This window comes from Dendropsophus ebraccatus, chromosome 11 (assembly GCF_027789765.1).
Source record: "Dendropsophus ebraccatus isolate aDenEbr1 chromosome 11, aDenEbr1.pat, whole genome shotgun sequence".
Classification (NCBI taxonomy): domain Eukaryota; kingdom Metazoa; phylum Chordata; class Amphibia; order Anura; family Hylidae; genus Dendropsophus; species Dendropsophus ebraccatus.
In genome coordinates this window covers 68,865,398-68,885,850 of record NC_091464.1, presented here as the reverse complement: position 1 = coordinate 68,885,850, position 20,453 = coordinate 68,865,398, and the positions used below count along the sequence as shown (strand labels likewise).

General features: G+C 41.4%; 1 protein-coding gene across 4 annotated transcripts in view; it reads right to left on the bottom strand.

Moving 5' to 3' along the window:
- Window positions 1-20,453, bottom strand: part of ROBO1 (roundabout guidance receptor 1) — a 314,224-nt gene that overhangs the window by 98,653 nt on the left and 195,118 nt on the right. For all 4 annotated transcript variants that reach the window (XM_069945645.1, XM_069945646.1, XM_069945648.1 and 1 more), the window contains one exon: window positions 312-432. In XM_069945645.1, the coding sequence (XP_069801746.1) occupies window positions 312-432 (121 nt within the window). The remainder of the gene's footprint in view (window positions 1-311; window positions 433-20,453) is intronic.

Sequence of the window (20,453 nt, the reverse complement as noted above, 5' to 3'; positions counted from 1 at the left end):
GTGATTTCTACGGATATTACGTAGTGCTACAGGCTGAAGGGATCCCGGTCAGAGTGTATATACATAATATACGCTCCGGCCGGGATCCCTAGCGGCGCTGTAGAAAAGTGACATGTCAGCTATCTGCGGCTGCTATTCAGTGAATAGCGGCCGCAGAAAACCCATAGTAGGTTGTGGGGAGTTCAGATGCGGGCGCACACGGATCTTTTCAGAGACCGGCCATTCCGTGACACTGCCTGGTCACGGGACGCCGGTCTCTTACATAATGTGAACATAGCCTGATGATAATGAAAACTAGAGTAAAGTCTTACCTAATACTGTTAATTCAGCAACTTCGCTTTCCCTTTCACCCACCATATTGGTACCAACGCACACATATTTGCCAGCGTCACTTTTTCTTGTGTAGGTGATCATAAGTTTTCCTCCTCGTATCTGAAAAAAGATTTGTGGATTGAATCTTATTATTTTGTAAATATATAAATAATATTTTAAAAAACATATTTACACATTTTGTACTACATTAGATTTCCATTTCTTTTAAATGTCTGTAGCAGTATAGTAGTAGTCTAAACCATATATACAGAATATATGTCTGATATACTGTAATGTCTACTATCCAGAGACCCCAGAAGCTATCCAGTGCATAGTGAGAGGAGTGTTCCGTTCATGGTAGTCTCATTAGGAGACCATGCACTCCTTCCATTCACAAGCACTAAATAAGACGGATGGTGATGTGACTGAGTGGAGTAAGATTAAGTGTTCAGGTAGAGAAGAAGTATAAGATTTCACGTCCACAACTGTCGGGGCCTTTGGGGATCTTTGGAGTCGCATGTTCATCGCTGTTTCAAATGGATAACCCTGACGCTCTAATAGACGGAAATCTTTTGAGTGCACATCATTAAATGGGTATACAGCAAATAAAAAAAAAAAAACGCAGGGACAAAAATAGCCCTTGTATCTTTTACACCAGGTCTTATGGCTGAAATGTAGCATGTGTTAATGCACAGAGAAACATCTGAAGAAGCAGAAAAACCAAAGATATTGTCTACACTGATGGACAGAACGGCACTAGAAAGGAAATCGAGATCACATACAAATCCATGCTATGTAACTGGGCACTGTGCACCAGATCTGGTTGATGCCACATGATGGGAAGCCACACATTACAGCTTAAGAGTAATGGATACTGATGGATGCCTATAGTGTATGATCTGCACCATGAACTTGTGCAGACTTCATAATGTAATATACAGTGACTGCTTTGGCATTGGGAACAAGCTGAATTTGACCAGAAATGCAACTGTATATGCATCCTTACCCTATACAACTATCCTATTATCTACGCAAGAAGCCCAAATTATAATAGGTATATGGCAAGGGAAATGGCGGAAACCTTGGATCCATCTTCTGATGCTCAAGGCAATATTTACCTATAGGCACTATAGGCATGTATAGAGGGGGGGAGGTTAAATATAGATACCATAATATATTTGAATATTGTGTACTATGTGTAGATGATATGTACCATTTGCATAAAGATTGGATACTACTGTGCTATGGAGAGGGGAGTAGGCAAAATCTTTAGATGGTATAATGTGATGTCTCCCTATTGTCATCAGGCTCCCTGTAGAAAAGGGGTCCATTCCCAGACATTATCTTACGTTAGATAAGAATGGGAGACTCAACATTCAGGAGCCACGTACATAACCAAAGAAGCTTGCAATATTTTTTGTACTGTCTCAAAGGGAAATATAGTATTAGTTCTTTAAAGGGAACTGAACTGGAATGATGTGGTTTCCTAAGAGGAAACACCAGTCTTTGGCCTTCTTTGACTCTATATTCCCTAAAATAATTTTTTGAAGAGCTTAAAAGGGTTCTCTGTTATCCCTTTTTTGCCAAAAAGGTCCCATGACAATAAGCTGACTGAGTGTCATCCTGCCAGGACAGCAAGAAATTTGTTGTAATCTGTAGAAAAGTAGTAAGTGTTCCGTTTCCCTACAGTAACACCACAACGGTATTCCAGGAAAAATCTACTTTTAGTAGGTCGCGGGAGGTCTGACCTCTGTTCCCCCCCGGCGATCTCCGTATCAGGCCCCGGCCTCTGTATTATGAACAGAGCTGTGGGTACGGCACGTGAGTCGCAGCTGTATTTATTCCTATGGAGCCGATGGAAAGAGCCGAGTACAATGCTTTTCCAGCGTACTCGGCTCTTTCCGTTGTTCCATAGGAATATATAGAGCCGGGGGTCATGTGCCGTCCCCACAGCTCTTTTCATAATTCAGAAGCCAGGGCACACTATGGAAATTAGCGGGGGGTAGAGAGGTCAGACCCCCCCCCCCCCCCCCCCCCAAGATCTCCTACTTTTCCTTTATGATGTAAGTAGGAAAACGTTGATTTTTCCTGTAACTCCCCTTTAAGCATTACAAATTGCTAATTTAAATCAATGAATAATACAAGACAGGTCTTCCACAGCAATTTATTCTACTTTGTAACTGTTCTCTACTCTGGCTTAGAATGAAGATCCAATCGTGAGGTCTTCTATATTACCTTAGAATTCCATAATAAAACATGGTGTAATTGGTGTTTTAAACTGGACAACCCATTTAAAGCCCACATAAGACAATGAATATCAAATACTTCTAGTGCACCAAGAAAGCACAACCTTCTGGGATATGAGAGACAATTTACAACAATGCATAGAAAGCCTGTCACTTATTGGAATGGAGCAATTAGTTTCATGTCTTCAGGACCACATTCGGATCCGATAGGGAATCCTCGTTTTATTGACTTAACCCAATTTTGACATAAACAATTTCAAAGACATATGTTAATTAAACATCGGGGAATCCTCTAAATGTTCTTATATATCCGAGTAATTAAAACACCAAACAGTATTTAAAGTGCTGAGAAGTGTCAAGTGTTGACGCGCTCCTTCATCTGAATTACAAATGAAATATCTAAAGATTGTGTAGGCTGAAATGTAATGCTTTGAAATGTATACTGCAACATATAAAACACCAAATTCACTTATGTCATTAGCAAAAGAGAAATTCCAAGGAAAAGCAGCAATTTCGCCGACACATCTCCATAGGCAACATATGTTTGAGCTTTGCTTTTCATCTTAGTTGAAAAGATGAAGAACATGGACCATATGCGGGAGGTCAAGATGGATGATAAAATGAGCCACCCATATGTAACTGTGCTGTAACCGATGTGGTGTACAGCTTGGATTTCATTAGACTAAAATAACATGATCAGAACTAAAAGGGAAGATGGGGGACTCGTGCCATGCAAGTACTGTACGTGTTCACAAAACAATTTTTTTTCTGTTTTGGAAAAACACGTATAAATATATCAGGGTTAAATCGGCAGAATATGAGATAAAAATAAGCCCATATAGTATACCGAAACCAAGGAGGCATATTTACATATCAATTTTAGTTGGGCCAGCCAACCAACTGGTGGCTTCCCCACTCCCTCCTGACTGCAGCTGGCAGACATATTGGATTTCAACATGTTCCATCCTTTTATTCCGGGAGATAAGCTGCCACTAGAGGAGTCTGATAGTAGCTCAACCATTACAAACTGTTCACACTGTTAGACAGCTTTAAGGTCAATGAGACACATGGTACCTTCCATATATCCATCTGTGCTTCCATAAAACAGAACAATTCTTTTATTCTTTGGTGCAAAGTTTCAAATGGGCTTTCCCAAGCTCACTAAAGGGAACCAATCGGCCCAATTGAGCTGATATGGTTCCCTTGGAGCACAGTATACAGCTCCTGATTAGCCCACAGCACGTAATGGCCAGGGCTGCTGCAGGAGCTTTATACTGGAGAAAAACAAGTTTTATTACCTGACAGGGAGAGGCGGGGAGGTAGTCATCTGGGCGGCTCCCCGTCCGTGTCTAGTCATCGCTCTCTGCCAAGGAAGGGGGCTTTCTGCCTGTCAACTCACTCGGAAGAGAAGATTGACAGGCAGAGAGGTCTGTTACTGGCCTCTCTGCCTGTCAATCATCCCCTCCGAGCGGGCTGACAGGCAGAGAGTGGTACGTGCCGCGGGCTGCTCAGGAGCTTTATGCAGCGCTTCAGGGAACCATATCAACCCAATTGGGCTGATTGGTTACCTTTAAATGCTGCAGGCTGTGTTGTCTCTTCACCCCCCCTTCCATTCCTCACCCGGCTGTCTGCAAATTAGGCAGGGATATAGAAAAAATGGGAATCAAGAAGACATTCCAATTTGTCCAACAGGAAGTCTTTTTGACACTTTACACAGGAGAATGCAAACATTTTTTCTACATTATGGAAGCACAGATGAATATATTAAAGGTGCCATGTGTCTCGCTGACCTAACAACTATCTAACAGTGTCAGCAGATTAGAAGGTGAACTTTTAGTTCACTGATTCCCATCAAGCTTTGGCTGCAAATCAGCCATAGGTATGGTGTACGTTAATATGAGGGTTGGGAGGATGGAGAAGGTAGTCTGCTACCAAAGTATACAGTAAAACTCGTCTGACATATTTTAACCATCTGTAAGTTATTATTATAATTGATGCTTTCAAAGGCTTCCATTCTTCATCAGATAGCTGAATCTGTGTGCAAGCAGCAAATATTTGAGGCACTTGTAATAACTTGAATTGTTTGCACAGAGCAGTATTCATGATGGTCCGTGGGACTGTAAAGAACAGGTGTTCAATATCAGTTATCGTTCTTGCTTGAGAGTTTTGCATAGAAACTTTTCTCGAGTTTGGTGTAAGCACATCTCAACTTGAAAATGTAATGTCTTTGAAAGCGGGGTTCATTGAATTCTCATTTTCTTCCGTTTATTTTTATGAACAGTCATTCATAAATCATGTTGTTCCTTTTTCCCGTCATTCTGCTTGTTGTAACAACGTAACGGCACAGAGTAAAGGATTCAGTCACTGAGCCTAAAACTTTGATCCAAGAATTTTTCTGTCATAAATCATGATTCATTCTTCAGACATATAGATCATGTATATAAAGAAAAAGGACATGTGTTAAGGAGTCTTATCATTTTTCTGAGAAGATGTAGGAAAGGGACCTCAATGGTACAAATCGCATTGGAACCTTCTTACTCCTGGTTCATGCTCCCTTAATCTACATTTCAAGATAAGGGATTGTCCACCAGTGTATCCCTTACCTCTCTATCAATTGAATAAAACAGAGACTTGTGTTGACTTAGACCATCACAATCCTTCATCACAAATAATGGTCCAAGACTAGTGTTGAGTGGACTTGCTGAAATGTTCGAGTTCAGGAACATTCTCTAAACTTAAACTCCCAGCAGCTAAAAAAGTTAGATGCCCCACTTAGGGAGTCCTGAAAAACATAGATACAGCCATAGGCTATGTTCACACAACGTATAGAGACCGGCTGTTCCGTGATCACGGAACAGCCAGTCTCTGCACGGATCATCCCGGCTGGTACTCAAGTACCGGCCAGATGATCTTTTGGCTGCATGGTTCTGATGCAGGTGCATCAGCGCACGCCCACATCAGAACCTCCACTAGCACACAGTGAAGCGAGCGGCCAGAGGGTTTGTTACATGTCAGTTCTTTGCGGCGCCAGAACGGGATCCAGGCCGGAGCGTATACAATGTATATATGCTCCGGGAGGGATCCCATTGAAGTAAAGGCAGTGTTCACAGGCGTATAAAGTACGGCCGTTGTTGCCATCTTACGTAGTGTGAACATAGCCATAGGCTGTATTCACATTTTCCTGGCAGCCTTAGGGTGCCATCCAACTTTTCCAGCCACCTGGAGTCAAATGCCGAGCTTTAAGATTAGGAAAATACTGCTGAAACCAAACAGTTTGGTAAGTCCACTAAACACTATCCCTGACAACTAGGAACCCAATACACCACATGTTCTTATGCTTCCCTTGGAACAAAACTCCATCCAACTGCAGTAGAGCCCATATAGAACAATGGTCCAAGGTACTGAAATGTTGCAAACCTATGTATCAGATATGGGATCCATGGAGAAAGATGGACTAACTCTGGTTACTCCCATTTTCTCTGATATTAGGTGGCAAGGAAAGGTTCTAGAGGAAGAAAGAAACAAGAGACCCTTCAGTGATGGGGGGCAAAACCCAACATAATATCAGATCTTTACTTTGAGGCTCTATATTGTTCACTTATGGGGACAAGCCATTGCAGAACAATAGTGTGGTGTAACGATAAAAATGTTTTGTTTTTTTTTAAGTTTGTTAAATGAAGTTGTTTGCAAAAATATTTAACTTTACTAGCCCTGCAACTATAACTATGCTAGTTAAGATAAGAATATCCCTTTAAAGTTGAATTAAACCACTCTGAAATTAAGTAATTTTAAATAAGGAAATCTAATAAGCATACACAGTATGTAGTTATGCTACCCAATTATAAAAGGACCCCCTGGGATTCTGAGACTTTACGTTAACAAGGTATTTAAAATGTTATGAATCAATGAACTAGCGTTGGTGAATATACTGTATGAATAATAGCTTCCATGCAGGAGATGATGAGCTGTACGGAAGAAAAAAAAAAAAAAACATATTACAGCTCAACAATACACAAACCACAATGGATTCCTTTGTTAATTAAGATTCCTTCTAGTGATAAGCAAGGTGTTTTCCTATAAATCACTGACAATTACTTGGCTCATAATAAACTAGGGGAAGAAAAAGAAATTGAGGTGAGTTTAAAGATTATATTCAGACACCACATACTGTTATGTGGCCACATGCGGCCATGCTCATTACCCAATGGAGAACCATCAAAAAAGTTTTGGACAAAAAGTTGGATGAGATAATGGGTTCAGGTCATTTCATGTTACATAGCAATAAAGGTGATAGGGATGACACTGTGGTATTGTTGTGTTCCTGTGAAGATCGCTAACGCAAAGTAAAGACTTTATGTTATATAAGGAAAATGTTGGAGTGCACAGTTAGGCTGGTCAACGATAGCACCAAAGGATCCATTGTAAGACATAGAAATGGGCACCAAAGAAAACAAGCTCATTTGGAGTTGACTTTGTAACGAGAGATGACCGAACCTTTTTAAAAGTTTGGTTCAGCAGGTTCGCCCGAAACAAACCTTGAAGGGGTATTCCAGGAAGACTGAAATTTTTACCTATCCATAGGGTAGAGGAAAAATAGGAGCTCCCAGGGTGGTGAAGTCCAACCTCTGTACCTCCTGATGATCTTCGTATCGGGTCCCTGGCTTCTGTATTATGAATAGAGCCACAGGTACGGCACGTGATACAGAGGCCGGGGGCTCGATACAGAGATCGGCAGGTGGTACTGAGGTTAGACCCCCTTCCCCTGTGTTCTCCTACTTTTCCACCTATCCTGTGGATAGTGTAAAAGGTTGATTTTTCCCAAAATACCTCTTTAAACGGACCACACTAAAACTGCTGAGTGACTGCAAGCTGTTTAAGTGCAGTTCAGCAAGTTTGCTCATCATTACTTATCTGTCTGCTCTCCCCCGATGTCCCCAACTTATCACAGCAGCCTCCACTTCCTTGCTGAGACTAGAGTGACAGCCTGCTCAGCCAATTACTGGCCGCATTGCTGTACCATCTCAGTCAGTTAGTGATTGGCTGAGCAGGCTGTCACTCCTCAGACTAGAATGACAGCTTGCTCAGCCAATCACTGGCCGTGGTGCTGTCCTGCCTCGGTCAGTGATTGGATGAGCGGGCTGGAGGAGGCTGCGATAAATGGGGGACACCAGAGATCCACAGGAGGACACTTTGGGATCAGGACAGGTAAGCATTGGATCTGTTTTTTTATGTGTATTAAACTCATTACAAACTTTCCAAAACTCCAGTTCTTTAACAAAGTAAACTTGTTACGAAGTTTGAAACAAATCTCAGTTTAGTTTGCTCATTTCCATTTGTAACCAATCCAGATCCCTGTGATTTGGAGTCGGTCAGCCTATTTAAAAAACCCTTGGGCCCTTAGCGTGCTACTTGTTGGATAAGTGATTTAGTAATATCATATGATTTTTACCACTAAAAACAATTTCAAATAAATACAATATAAGTTCTTGAGATTTGTCTTTGTTGATGACATTTTATTCACTTGTTGCTTTGCTATATGTGTTTCTGACAAAGAAGGCTAAGAAATGCAATGTTGTTATAGTGGTCAAGTTAAGGAATCCATGAAAGGGTATCATGGTATGAAGGGTTTAATTTGGGCACAAAATAGATTTGTTATTTTGGGACTGATATGTTTACTATACAGCACTATTATATGGGCACCAATTGGCAGTATTATTTATATACTTTATGATACTGTTATTTAACTTTGGAAAACTTATTGCTTCGTATTCTAGCTGGATCCCCTGATGCCAAAATGTGGCCAACTCAAATGATCTGACACTGGTACTCCAAAGTAGATGTTAGTATACCCCTTCACAAACAAACTTGCTCTTTAGATGCGATCATAGCCTTAACTCAATGAAGCAAATCACAGAGGGAAGCAACATACAACTTCTAGCAAGTAGGAACAAGTAGACGGTAACCACACGGCACTGCTACATCTATAGCAAAGTATTTGTGCATTACATAAGAAAACTTCCCCTATAATTTCCACATTACAGTTATCCATAACTCTACCATGGGGCCTCCTATGTGTGAACATACTGCACAATTTTACAGTTGGACTGTTCAGTAATTGGTAAATGGTTTCCACATGAAGCTGTGATGGAAATGGTTTCACACATGTCATATGGCAGAACATGGGCTGGGGAGGAAAAAAAATGAGATGAGTTTTCTGATGGAAGGCAGAAAGGATAAACTGTAACACGTGGGCAAGTCTCAGCGAAGAGAAAAGGTTACGTCTTTTACTCGGATCCAAACAACTGTGAAGAATCATCTTTGAAGTCGACCATCCCATGATCAGTAGTTGATGAACTCGCACTGAACTTGCTGTCTGACATGTCTGCATTTCAGTGCCCTTAAGCGTGTCATCTGATAGAAACAATTGGATACATCTCTGCGGATTTACCCGGCACCATGGTATGTGTGCACTTCGGAGGTTATCTATCCCAAGCACGTAGCCTGCCGTGAATACATACACCGTATAACAGAGCGGAGACCTCCATGACATTGATGGTCTCATTCCAGCCATTCTTCTCTACGCTGGAAGCATCTAATCAGCCCAGGGCTCATAAGGAGTGAATGGAAGATACTTGTCTGATTAGACGTCTTTTACAGGTTTCTCTATAAGAATACTAATGACCATTAAGACAAGAGGCTTTAGTCTATTTCAGGAGGTCCCAATAGGTTACGGTAATGTTGGCTGATAATATCCATGTTCTATTTCATTAAACTGTTCTTTATGAAGGAGTTTTCCAAGATTACAAAAAATGGCAGGAGTGCTAAAGGGGTTCAATGATGTAAGCAATGTCAGACCTGTCACTCAAAATGAAAGGGGAGGATACTTAAAGGGATTATCAGGGCTTCTTGCAAAAAAAAAAAAAAAAAAAAAAAAAAAAAAAAAACAGTGCCTATCCTGTCTTCAGGTTGCATTTGGTATTCAGCTACATTCAGCTGGATGGAACTGAACTGCAGAGTGGTGCTGTTTCTGAAAGAATACGGCCAAGTCTAGATTATGCCTTTAAAGCGGACCAATCAGCAGGTTAAACAAATCTAACCTGCTAATATGTTCCTATTGTGCACAGGGTGCCGAGGGGGAAGGTATGTCCCTTACCTTCCTCCCCTGTGCCGTTCCCATGTTGTTAGCCGTATAATCCTCGGTCTTGAGCACTGCCCTGCCCCCAGAGCTCCAATCGGGCTGCTCCTTCTTATGATAATCAATGTAGTGGGCAGGTCAGGGTGAGGCAGTGCTCCCAACGGTGCTCTGCCGAGGATTATACAGCTAACAGCACAGGAATGGTGCTGAGGAGGAAGGTTAGAGACATACCCTCCTCCTCGGTGTCTTCTGTGCAATAGGGGGCTATCAGCAGGTTAGATTTATCTAACCTGCTGATAATTCCCCTTTAAGCAATTAAAGATCATTGGGGAAATTTATCAAAGGGGTGTAAAGTAGAACTGGCTCAGTTGCCCCTAGCAACCAATCAGATTTCCCTTTTCATCCTTTACAGATTCCTTGGAAAATGAAAGGAGTAATCTGATTGGCTAGCGGCAACTGAGCCAATTCTACTTTACACCAGGCATGATGGGAAGTGTAATTTGCAACAGCTGGAGGGCCAAAGATCCCCTACCCCTGCTGTGTAGGCTTATGGACACTATTTAAACTAATTTCTCAGTGAGACCTGTTATTCATCCTGATATTCCTGGTTCATGAATGGAAAGTACAGTGCAGACTGACTGCTGAGATTTCTGCAGAATGATGCAGGGAAAAGCTATTATCAGTGGATGTCAAGTTCTATAAAACATTATCCTGTATATTTTTCCCCAGCCCTAGGATTGTCCTTGTCATCTCTTGTTCATGAAGTTAATGCAAGAAAAGCAGCATAGACTGACACAAACTCTAGCTCTTTGGATGACTATGAGTAGATGGTAACTGTGTACCAATACAGATTTATACAGCTCTAGCAGACACTATGGCCACAGTATGAGCTGCCAATAGTGAGGAGATAACGTACTCTGCCTGGAATGAACCTTATGTCTGCTTAGCTCATATAGGCCCACTTGCTGATTTTGGTAAACTCTACTGAATGTTTAAACCAGCAATGTAGCAACAAGTATCAAATAGAAGGATAATATCATATATCATATACGGATAATAACTGGCCATAAGCCCTGAGCTATCACTGCCTCCTGGTATCTCCAGTCTGTCCGGCAGCGGGGGGATTTTACAGTTTCCTGATTAAAACTCAATACTATCTTATCCCCAGAACGGGGCTCATGTATACAAGACTGGAGATAGCCGGGTATCCATTTTCTGGAAACAAGGATAAATCTACTTCATCTGCAAAATTTCATGACTTCATGATAGATTTTATATATATAAATATGTGTACAATTTAACTATATATAATAAGACTCACCTATCCAGCATTAATAGGAGGTGAACCTAACTGAGGTATCAGAAATTCTGCATGATTGAATGAGCGATATAGAATTCAAGATAAAACCCAACTCAATAGTCGAGGACAAATGAAATGGCAACCATTGTGCCCCCATAAGAACAAGAGTCACAACGCTCCTATGTGACCCTATAATAGTACCACCCGAATGACTGCTTATATCAGTGCCAGCCATGGTTCTGATTATATAGGTACCACTACCGTGCCCTCAATTTAGGGTTAGTTCTAGTGTATTACTGATAGCCGTAGTGCTTCCAAAGTTTCCCAACACAACACCTTGTCTTTTGTCTGGGCAACTGTGACAAAGTCATTGGTGGTTCTATCTATCTATCTATCTATCTATCTATCTATCTATCTATCTATCTATCTCCTATCTATCTATCTATCTATCTATCTATCTATCTATCTATCTATCTCCTATCTATCTATCTATCTATCTATCTATCTATCTATCTATCTATCATCTCTCTCTCTCTCTCTCTCTCTCTCTCTTCTAAATACCTATCTATAACCATACACAGACAGATATAGCCCTTTCTTTAATTGTAATAAAGACAAAAACACACTTTTACAATCTATAAATTAAGTAAATGTCACTTTTCCCATCTGTTATACTCAGCAGTAAATCTCCGAAGCCTCCACAATGGGCGTCCTCGATCTTCTCCTCTGCTTGGGGCTTTGATATGCAACATATTGTTGTCAGGCATTCATTGAGGACAACATTAAAGCGGTATGGTTATAAATATAACTTTTCAGATATTGCATTGTGCTTCCTTAAAAAGAGTGAATAGTGATGCAGTAGGAATATGGTTATATTCTGCCAATTCTACTGTTTTTCATCTGTTATGTATAGTAGATGTGTAACAGGGCACAAGGCTGCATTGTCCTGTGTGACTTTTTATAATGTACAAAATATTATAAGCTAAAATCAAGATTTTTGTGCATAAGGCTTGATGGTAACTCTAGCTCTATTTTATGATATTTGCATACATAGCTGTACAAATCTTAGCTACCAGTCACCACCACTAATAGGGGGGGGGGGGCTATTCAGAGCTGCACAGCCGCTAGGTCCATGCAGTGGAGGGGTTGGTTGGTTTAGAGAAACATTAACACATTGTTCTGTGATTGCTTTGCCCTAGTTGTGAGAGCCACGCCGTCCTGGGGGTGGGGGGTTGACATGCTGTGAGAGCTGTGTCATCCCAGGGGGAGGGGGGAAAGGTTAGGGGGTGGTGCACACCACTCTGAAGAGCAATGCCATTTGGGGGGGTTGCTTTGGCCGTACCATGGAGGCAGGCCCGTTCTGCCAGGGGAGGTCTGGGCCCCCTGCTTCTCTGGCCCCATAGCAGCTGCGTGGTCTGCCTCCTTAGTATCTACACAACTGACTTTGGCTGTCCACACATGATGGGAATTGTAGTTTTGCAAAAGCTGGAGGGGTGCAAGTTTGACATCCATATATTAGATCGTTTTCATAAATCTACCCCATTGATCTGTACTAAAGAATGGTGGCCGCATATACTTATCATGCGTATTCAGAGAACCTTTTAATATACAGTTTGCTCACATTTCAGACCCGAGATCCATCAATGTATTATCCTACGAGAAGGCCTGAAGACAGAAAGCATGAAAAAAAAATCTGAAAATAAGTGTCACTCTTGATAAAATGTTCCCACTGCCTACACAGATAGTCCAGAAAGAAGGTTATTCAAATGCTAATAGTTTTTGTCCTGGAGATAAGCCAATCTGCTATCAGAAGGTGAGAGCATGGAGGAGAGCGGAGCGGGGCATGAATAGCGCAACGGAGATTCTTCTAAAGCCGACATTTGCTTTGTACGGGTTGTGATCCAATTCAAAAGCAGTTAGATGTAAAGCGCGACCGGAGCTATTAGCATGAGATAGACATCATAGGACCAGATCAAATACTTCACCAGTATGTGGAGGGAACTGGAGACTGTAAAGCTTTGGGGGGAAAAACACAGAGAAACCTTCTCTATCTGGTCTGATAAGTGCAGCGGGTCATAGGAGGGCACTGCCGTCTGCGCTTTATGATCTCATAAAATGTTTACCAGGGCATTTGTTTTAGCACCAAATTATGGGAGATTCTCCCAGATAAGGAAATGTTTGATGGGGGATTAAGGGCTCAGGAGTCCAGAACCTGGAGGACACCCAAAATGGTGAAGGTGAATTATGGCCAGTCTCATACGTTGTGTGAACATAGCCTAAATATAAAGGGGTACTCCGGAGGAAAAAAAATGTTTTCAAATTAACAGGTGTCAGAGAGTTATATAGCTTTGTAAATTACTTCTGTTTAAAAAATCTCAAGTCTTCCAGTACTTATCAGTTGCTGTATGTCCTGAGGAAGTGGTAGCACAGACACAGTGCTCTCCGCTGCCACCTCTCTCAGTGTCAGGAACTGTCCATAGCAGGAGACGTTTTCTATGGGGATTTGCTACTGCTCTGGACAGTTCCTGACATGGACAGAGGTGGCAGCAAAGAGAACTGTTTCAGACTGGAAAGAATACACCACTTCCTGCAGGATATATAAAAGCTGATAAGTACTGGAAGACTTTTTTCTTTTTTTTTTTTACAGAAATCAATTACAAATCAGTATAACTTTCTGACACCAGTTGATTTAAAAACTTTTTTTATCATCTTTACCCCTTTACCAGAAGTTTTTTTTTTTTTCCAAAAATGATGCCATTCATTCATTCATTCATTCATTCATTCATTCATTCATTCATTCATTCATTCGAGAATATACTTTATTTCTAATGGATTTTTAACATGGACTTTGTAACATGTATTTTGGTCAACACTGTATCATTGTATTTTATATGAATTGTGAGTAAGGGTATTTGTGGAATAAGATTCATATGATGGAAGAGAGAAATTATTCACAATTATCATTTGTTAAAAAAAAAAAAAAAAAAAAAAAAAAAAAAAATGGTGTACTCATGAACACTGGTATAATAAACTGCTGCACTGTGTACAAAGACAGATAGCCACAGAGGCTGCAGGCGCTGCGGCCCGGAGAGGACGTCATATGACACTGGTATTCAATCATGTGCCACCCCCTCCAGCCAGGAATGCCCTGCAGCTCCTCAGCCCTTATGTCAAATTTTTGGTCAGAGAAAACCAATTCTCTTATCTGTTAGATAGGTGTGAGAGGTTGTCAGAAAACAACAATCTCACATTTGTTCCATAGAATTTTTCAACTTCCCAAAGAAGGGATCACCATTGTGTAGAACAGCGATTCCCAACCTGGGTCCCATAAAACCTAGCTAGGGGTAAGAAAATAGGTGACCTGACCTGAGCACCAAACGATTCGGCTGATTATCGTTCCGTGTATTAGAGACAACGATCAGCTGATGAAACGATCATCGTCTGATCGTTGGTTTAGATTTGGACCTAAAATCACTGGGCGCCAACTACACATTACTACGTGTAATAGCAATGCGCGGCCGACAGATGATGATTGCTCAAACACCTGATACCTTACCTCTCCCCATTCCCAGTCTTCTCCCCTGTGCTCAGCAGATCTCAGGGCCCAGCGGCAGCAGGATCTGAGCGGCCTGTCAGCTGACAGGCCAGCGTTGCTGCTGCCAGGACAGGGAAGCTGCAGAGCACAGGAGAGAAAAACGGGAGTGGGGAGAGGTAAGGTATCAGGTGTTTGGGCAAGGGCTGCATGGACATTACTGCCCGATTATCGGGTGATCTAATAGGTCCAGGAAATGAGCGCCGATCTAACAGATCGGAGCTTGCATACTAAAATAATTGGGTCGTAGTAATAGGGTCTAAAATGAACGGCCCGTGTAATATGACCCTAGCCCAAGAGCAAAAACTTTGCCCTTTTCCTACCTATGTGAGCCTGCATCAAATGTTGGTGTCAAGCACACGCCTCACGTGGTGTGCCCTGCTCAGTGATGTCACTGGCAACTCCCCTATCAGCTTTGTCTGGGGCCTTGCCAGCTTCCTCCAAACCACTGCTGAAACAATGGATGTCCAGGGGCGTATGTAAGGTGAAAGACTTGGGCAGAGATGGAGTATTGCACGATTTACAATATTTACAGAGGAAATTCAATATTCCTCCTTGAGATTTTTCCTTATATCTACAAATCAGGCACTGCATATCTAATGTTCCCAATTCCAATCCTCGGTGGAGTAATGAGATTCACAACTCTCTTTTGGGCTGCCTGAAAGGACTCCGTCCTCTCTATAACATACTGGGAGACTTTTTTAATTTTACGAAATCTTCTGCGATTGTTAAATGGGAAACATCCTTGCACAAGTCTTACTCTGCGGAGGAGTGGTTACGGGCCTACACATGGTCTCTCAGATCAGCGATGGCAGTACCCCAAAGGGAGAATCTACTAAAAACTAGACTGCACTGGTATTTTACCCCACAAAAAATACATCATGTTTATCCCTCCTCATCCCCCCTTTGTTGGCGCAACTGTGGGAATATTGGCTCCCTAATTCATGTATTATGGGACTGTCCCTGCCTTACACCTTATTGGTCCTCTGTGAACACCCTGTTATCTGAAGTGCTGGGTATACAGGTTACTCTTTCCCCTGCACAGACGATGGTACTTCTGGATCTTCATGACGTTCCAGCTGCAATCAGGACCCTATTCTGCAAAATTGTCAATATCGCCAGACTAATTATTACACGCCATTGGAAGTCGCCCACTGTCCCAGCGATCCAGGAGGTAATAGATAGTATACAACACTTACACTATGGAACAACTTATTTCTTATTCCAGGCTAAGCTCAGATTCTTTCAGAATTATTTGGAACAAATGGACCCTGAGTCCTTACTGTAAGTCTTAGACCTCTGACTGTCTATGACCCACCAATGATGACCTTGGTTTGCCTCCCACCGTGACCATACCTTTACTATGCGCTTCTTCTACCTTTACTGTGTTCTTGTTGTTTTTTATAACATTATCAGTGGAATCCGTTTTATTCCTGCCCCGTTCTTCTCTGGTTCCTTTTAGGTTGTTATTTTTCATGGACTGTCTGCATTTAATATTTGCTTATTTCGATTGCACCAATACAAAGGGACTTGGATGATGTGCATTGGTCCTGTTGACGAGATCTCCAATAGATTTCAAGCCCTGGTTGGTCATTACACCCATGGACATTAGTTGTCACCGTACATGTTATCTGAATGCAGCCTGTCCGCCTAACCTTTCTTGTTACTTTTCCTGTTACTCTTGTGTGTGTCTTATATACCTGATTGTTATAAAACTGAACATTTTCAATAAAAAAGTATTAAAACATAATAGGACCCTAGCCAATCATACATGCATATCCTACTTGTCTGTATTACAACCACTTAGCACTGATAGCCCCAGCACACAGTGGGATTATTATGTCATGGTGCCAAGATGGCTGTCATGGAAGCTACATCTGTTGAGAAGTTTTGATTTTTTAATTTTTGGGAAAATGCCTTACAAATACATAGCAAAAATGTAAGATACACAAAATCTTTTATCTCCGGTTTTCTAGGCGCCCATCTCTCAAGATATTGACTGCAGAATATTTGCTCTCGATCAGCACACAAAGCCAACGTTACAGAGTTTACGCACCAGGTTTCAGTAGTAATCTCCTTGGCCTATTTATTTAACCCTTCCTACCTGTTCATTTCTGCCCCACTTCTTATCACTTAACAAATATGACCCCCGGTGTCAAACAAGATTACAGAAGAAAGGAGGGAAGGTGGCGATTACAGGGAGTCAAATCAGAATGTTACTAGCGTTATAAGCCCACATTGGAATTCTTCAGGTGTTGAGCAGAACACGCCGGCCTTTGATCTCACTCGCGTCTTTGTTCTAGCAGGTGGGAAAAACACTTTTTAACCTCATTACGGCAGAGACACCAAACCACATTAAAGAGGAGAGAGAGAACGTTCTGTTTATTTACATGCCTTAAAACTGATTTTTTTTTTCTCTTTTATATATGGATTTTATTACTTTAAAGTAAAGCTCCACCTTTGTCTCCTCTAAGTATATATAATATAGAGTTGCAGAATAGTAGGATCTTTAATACAAGGTTTTTCTCACCCCTTTAGCGATGGGAATGATCCAATAATCTCATGGCGTTGCAGGATTTTAGGGAGTTTTGAACTCCTTGTGGTTAATCTGCAGCTCTGTCAGCAAAATATAGGGATCTGCAGTCAGCATTCCCATAGGAAAACAGGCTCCATAAACAACAATCTGCACTCTGCCTAACTTTCCCATAGTTCTGTAAGACAATATTCTGCAGTAAACCACTGTTTACTGAAGTGTTAAAGGGTCCATGTTACTTAAAGAAAACTTTTGAAATGCAACATATAAAGGTCCTATTACACCAAGCGATTATCGGCCGTATTTGTCCGAATATCAGCTGTTATGGCCGATAATCGCTTGGTGTAACATGTAGTGTTAAAAGCAACATGCACAACACAATGACGTGCAATGGGAGGGGCAGTGGCAGACCACTGCTATCTTCTATAGGCTAACCGGATGATCTAAGGATAATTCGGACAGCCCCTCCTGCAGCTACTTGCGCCCCCCCCGCTCCTCCCTGCTCGCTGTCGGTGCTTGTAATAGCACAGACAGCGAGCAGGGAACAGGGAGGTCGGCACTCACTTGCTTCTAATAATCAGGGTGTGTAATAGGGGCTTTAGATATGTCAAAACTTTTGATTGGTCAGGACCTGGACACTCAGACTCCCACTAATCATTGGACAGAGCTAGGAGATGTGCACAGCTAAGTGTTTCACTCCCCAGCTTTATGTCAAACTCTATTATAAGTTTATGACATTAATCACCTGTAGCGAGCCGGGGATCAAAGTGTCCTGGGGAGTGAAGTGCTTAGCTGAGCACTCCTCCCAGCTATATATTACGATTGTTAGTAGATCTGAACTCCCGGTCCCTGACTGAATAATATTTTTGACATGGTGCCCGTTAAAATCAATGGTCTATCTGTGCCTGTGGCAAGGATACGTCAAGTCAGGTATTGAGAGTGTATGGAGATCTATAGGGCCCTATTACACGGGCCGATTATTGTGCGAAAATTCGTTATATCGTTCAAATTTAAACAATAATCGTTCTGTGGAATTGCAGGCAACGATCGAAAAATCGTTCATATGTCGTTAATCGCTGATTTAGATCTGAACCTAAAATTATTATGAATCGTTCACTAATTGTTCGCTGTAATTCCACATTCCTTCGCTCAAGTTCCACATTTGTTCACTAATCGTTCAGTGTAATTGCTCATTGTTCATTGTTTTGTTAGGATCAGAAGGAATAAACAATCATAGTAACGATTGCAATAACGATCATAGTAACAATCGTAACTAACGACCATCGTTCTGTGTAATATGGTGAATGATTTCAGGTTAACGATAAGCAATCTCATTTTCGATTGTTTATCGTTAGTCGTTAAAAACCGCTTCCTGTAATAGGACCCTTAGGTTGCGTTTACACAGAGAGATTTATCTGACAGATTTTGGAAGCCAAAGCCACAAATGGATTTGAAAAAAGGATAGATCCCAGTCTTTCCTTTATGACCTAATCCCTGTTTATAGTCTGTTCCTGGCTTTGGCTTCCAAAATCTGTCAGATAAATCTTTCTGTGTAAACACAGCCTGAGTCTGCAGCCACCTCTAATCTTGAGATGGTGGTATACCAAGATAACTGTTGGCCGACAGCTCTCTCTCTCCTGATTAGTTTGGTCACTCCGCATTTCACTGCGAGTAGCTGGAGAAGTTGTATCCTGTCCTAGACAGTCCTTGAAAACATGTGTATAGCCACAGGCCATGTAGCCATTTTTCCATTTCATCCAACTTCTCCAGCCACCGGGAGTCAAATGGTGTGTGTTTTGGATGAGATAAACATTGCTGACCTGCAACGTTCAGCAATCACTACTCCTGATCCCTCTATACACCAGAATACATGTCTCAGCTAACATTCATGTGCTTAAAAAAGAGGGGGTGAAAACGGCCAAAAGACTTTGCCGAACCAGTTCTGACAATATTGACACATATCTAAAGCCCTGTATATGGGGGCTGCCTTAAGGATCAATGATCTCTATTGTTATAGACCTTTAATAATAAAATCAAGTCATCTGGCCGCAAGGTAATCCATAAAGGAATCCACCTATCATCCGATAAAACATCCAATCTTATAGATTAGAACATATATTTCAGATTCACTTTGGCACCGTGGCACTTCTTTCATTTACCTAAGTGTCCAGAGCCTCCATATTTATAAAGAAATGGTGTGTCTCCTGCGGTGATATACACAGTAATAAATATCCCAGGAATCCCCATGGTGTCCCATATTTTAATTATAATGATTGAGAAACTACAAATCAGTAACTTGTCCTTTATCAGCAAAACTGAATAATGCCGATCCTAATTCTAGAACAGATGGCACAAGCAGGGAAAAAAAGCCCGGTATTAGTGTCTGCTGTTTCCTAAGCATATGGATTAACATCTTGTTACACTGTTTTAGTATAATCAAAAATACTTATCAACAATCAGCCGAGTTCCACATTTTTCCATTTAATTGCATCAGGTCTGGAATGAAATATAGTTGGAAAAGAAAAAAAATGCACCGAAACAGGGAGTTTGCGACCGCCAGGAGAAATGACTTCAGATTATCAATAGAATTCTTTTGACTCCAAGTAAATTCTGGCAAGGAAGTCGCACGGCTCATTCATTGTAAATGCTGATTGATGGACTGTCTCTTTAAATTTGGTGAGAAGTCCTATGCAGTGAGGAGTCCATTTGTTACCACGACAGGAGAAATTATATTAAGGCTCTGTACAATTTGTCAAACCACAAGGAAATACATAAAATGAATAGCAATCGTGCAGCAATACATTTAAATGTGCCCATGGTGTCTGCTTCCCAATGAAATTTACCACCAAATTTCATAGACAATTATTGGTAGAGTAAAGATTCACTAGTCTGGAGCCTGAACGGGAAGATGTGTATGGAATAGGTATAACGCAGCAGTGCTGTTAGTGTTCATTTTTATGTTACTCTGTATCTGTGATATAAAGATGGTATATAAGAGGTACTGGAGACACTGGGCTTCCTAGAGGGGTACAACATGTTGGCCTGGTGTTTAAAGTCTATTTTCAGTGACAAAACCAAATGGAACACAATTGCACTCTATTATTGGATGAGACATCTCCTCCAGATGATGTTATCAAATTACATCACATTCTCCTCTCCTGGCTGCCGTTGTATGTCTCTGCTGTGTTTTGTGCATGTGTTAAATCTCACTGGTCAATGCCAATTTACCTAGGGAGTCCAGGAAAACATGGATACAGCCTTATGAAAGTCTTTCCCAAACAATATTGGGTTTGAGTAATAACGTCCATTTGGCTCCAGTCTGCATCGTAGTTCCT